Source organism: Gavialis gangeticus, unplaced genomic scaffold, assembly GCF_001723915.1.
Source record: "Gavialis gangeticus isolate Ggan-Ray unplaced genomic scaffold, GavGan_comp1, whole genome shotgun sequence".
Classification (NCBI taxonomy): domain Eukaryota; kingdom Metazoa; phylum Chordata; order Crocodylia; family Gavialidae; genus Gavialis; species Gavialis gangeticus.
This window is the reverse complement of record NW_017729005.1, coordinates 3,638,683-3,641,308: the sequence shown is the minus strand read 5'-3', so window position 1 is coordinate 3,641,308 and position 2,626 is coordinate 3,638,683. Positions and strand designations below refer to the sequence as shown.

Genomic DNA, 2,626 nt, shown 5'->3' with positions numbered 1-2,626 from the left:
GAGCCACAGGCGAGTCCCGCGTGACCCGCGCGCCCCCTACGGGCCCGGGCCCGGGCCCGCCGCACGCCGGCAGCGGGAGGGGAGGGGAGGGGAGGGGACGGGAGGGGCGACTCGCAGCCTTGCTCCCACCCCTCCCTTTCGGAGGAGGAAGGCAGGGGCCTAAGCCAGGCCGCACCTCCCGCCGCGCAGGCGCAGTGACGGTAGCGCCCAAGCCCCTCCTCTCCGGCCCTCGCTCGCGCCGTCGGGATGCCGAAGCTGAGCAAAGAAGCCAAGCAGCGGCTGCAGCAGCTTTTCAAGGGTGGCCAGTTCGCCATCCGCTGGGGCTTCATCCCCGTCGTGCTCTACCTAGGTCAGTCCCACCGCTGAGCCGCGGGCGGGGCTCAGCCCCGGGTAGGCCCTTGATCACCCAGCCAGTCCCCGGGGCAGCCCGAGGGCGCGCGGGGCCTGGGAACGCCCCGCAGACGGGGGAGGGCGGGCGCTTACCGGCCGCTGGAGAGAGCACGGGGTCTCCTGCAGCCGCTGGGGAGAGCTGCGCATGTGCTGCGCTCGACCCCGCCCCTCTCCCGCAGCCGTTGTGGGGGGGGGGGTTCTAGAACTGGGGGGCGTCCAACGGCGGTTGGAGCCTGCGCGGGGCGGGGTCTCGCTCCGGCCACGCGTGGGGCAGGGCGGCCCCGGCCTCCTGGGGCGGCGGAGCGCGCACGTGCCCTGTCCAGACAGCCCCATGGGTCTCAGCTCTCCCGAGCCTAATACAAGGCCTTCTCTTCACTAAAATCCTAGCTCTGGTACTTTAAGGCCTTGGATTGGGGAACCAGTGGGTTGTTGAGAGAGAGCGCTGCAGAGCGGGGGTTCCCAACCATTCTACGTTGAGGACCTGCAGTGACCAGCATGCTGCAGGCAGGCAGCCCTTTTTTATACTTGGTCACTTCTGGTCTAGCAGCCAATCCTGCAGACTGGTAGCCAACCCTTTGGGGCCAGGGGGTTGGGAACCCCTGCTCCAGAGGCAGGAGTTTCTCCTGCACAAATGTCAACGTATTCAGCAGGCACCACTTCCATACCTGGTTACCCTGCAGCCAGTCTGGCTCCCTGTTCTGATGATCAGACAGTCCAGGGTCTCACTGGGACATTCAGGGCCGTTGTCATGCTTTTTGTTACTTATGCATGCTTTTGTTTTACCCTGTTTGCTCTGTTACTGGCTCTTTATAGGTGATTGGCATAATTGAGTCCTTGTCATTGGGTATGTTGTTTTTTTTTAAAACCCTTTATGTTTAAAGGGCTGTTGGTTGTAGCTGTGCTGGCCTAAGGCAGGCATGGGAAACCTCCAGGCCACCTGTCGGCCATGGACTCTATTTCCCAGCTGCCCCTGCCCACATGGCTTGTGCCCGTCTCTATGGAGAACTCAGTTGTGCCAGCAGCACGCACAGCAGAGCAGTGCATGCGGCTGCTCCGGAGCTGGGAACGTGGGACAGGGGCAGCTTGGTCCAGAGCTACGGTTTGTAGCCTGCATGCTCCAAGCAGGGGCGCGCATGCAGGGGATCGTGGCTCTACCCCAGCTCTAGACAGGCTGTCACTGCTGCAAGGAGCTGGGGCAGAGCCACAATCCCCTGCATGCGCGCCCCTGCTTGGAGCATGCAGGCTACAGGTTGTGGCTCTGCCCTTGCTCTGGAACAAGCCACCCGCATCCCAAGTTCCCAGCAGCTCCAGAGCAGCCCTTTGCTCTGCTACACGCGCTGCTGGCATGGCTGAGTCTGGGGTCTCCATGGAGACTGGCACAAGCCATGCAGGCAGGGGCAACTGGAAAATGGAGTCCCCAGCCGACTGGATCTGGCCCATGGGCTGGACGTTCCCCATCCCTGGTCTAAGGACATAGGCAGACAAGGCTCTTTGGGTAGATATGATATCTATTATTAGACCAACTAGTTGGAAAAATTATTCTTTGCAATCTTTCAGGCACAAACACCCAACACACCCAGACTGGCATACTCTTTCTGTTCTTTTTTTCTTTCTGAACATCTTCTCACTGCCCTGGACAAAGTTTCTACTATAACCAAACTTGCAGCTGCTTTGTTTAGCTTTAACTGGTAACTAGTAGCTTTTTAGCAAGCTCAGTTGCTATGCAGTGCTTCTCAGGAGCGGACACTAGCAGTTTTTATGGTTACAACTCCAGTAACAACATCTGAGTGTGGAGCAGCGATTCTCTGCCAGGTTTCTGCAGCAGTGCCCTTGGCAGCCTTTTGAGGGAGCCGTGGGGTGCCACATCACTCTTAGGTTTGCAGACACCTACACACAAGTCACAAGCTAAACCCAAAAATGTTGAATGAGAATCAGTAGTGTCACAAACATTTGGCCCTGCTATGGGATTTCCAAGTTCTTTGCAACAGAAGACTTGCTCAGTTGTTTTACTGTAGTCAAAAAATGAGCCATTGCTTTTGAAGCAGTGCTATGAGTCTATAAAGTTTGAGAGCCACTAATGTAGAGCAACATGGATGTAACTAGTTTGTGATGGAGCAGGCAGCTGAATCCAGAGTCAAGGCCTGGGGTTGAGCATTGGACTGGATTGCACATTAAGCATGTAAAATACTTGCAAATGAGTATAAGCTGCATGCTCTGTTAGAGTAGTTTAATTTCC

The 2,626-nt window shown here is 57.4% G+C and overlaps 1 protein-coding gene and 1 long non-coding RNA gene across 2 annotated transcripts in view; one reads left to right on the top strand and one right to left on the bottom strand.

The window, feature by feature from the left end:
- LOC109291545 overlaps window positions 1-551 on the bottom strand; it is a 23,175-nt gene extending 22,624 nt beyond the window's left edge. The window contains exon 1 of the long non-coding RNA XR_002095880.1: window positions 484-551. This is a non-coding gene — a long non-coding RNA (uncharacterized LOC109291545). The remainder of the gene's footprint in view (window positions 1-483) is intronic.
- Window positions 162-2,626, top strand: part of TOMM7 (translocase of outer mitochondrial membrane 7) — a 27,716-nt gene continuing 25,251 nt past the window's right edge. The window contains exon 1 of the mRNA XM_019508568.1: window positions 162-349. Within this exon, the coding sequence (XP_019364113.1) occupies window positions 247-349 (103 nt within the window). The 5' untranslated portion in view covers window positions 162-246. The remainder of the gene's footprint in view (window positions 350-2,626) is intronic.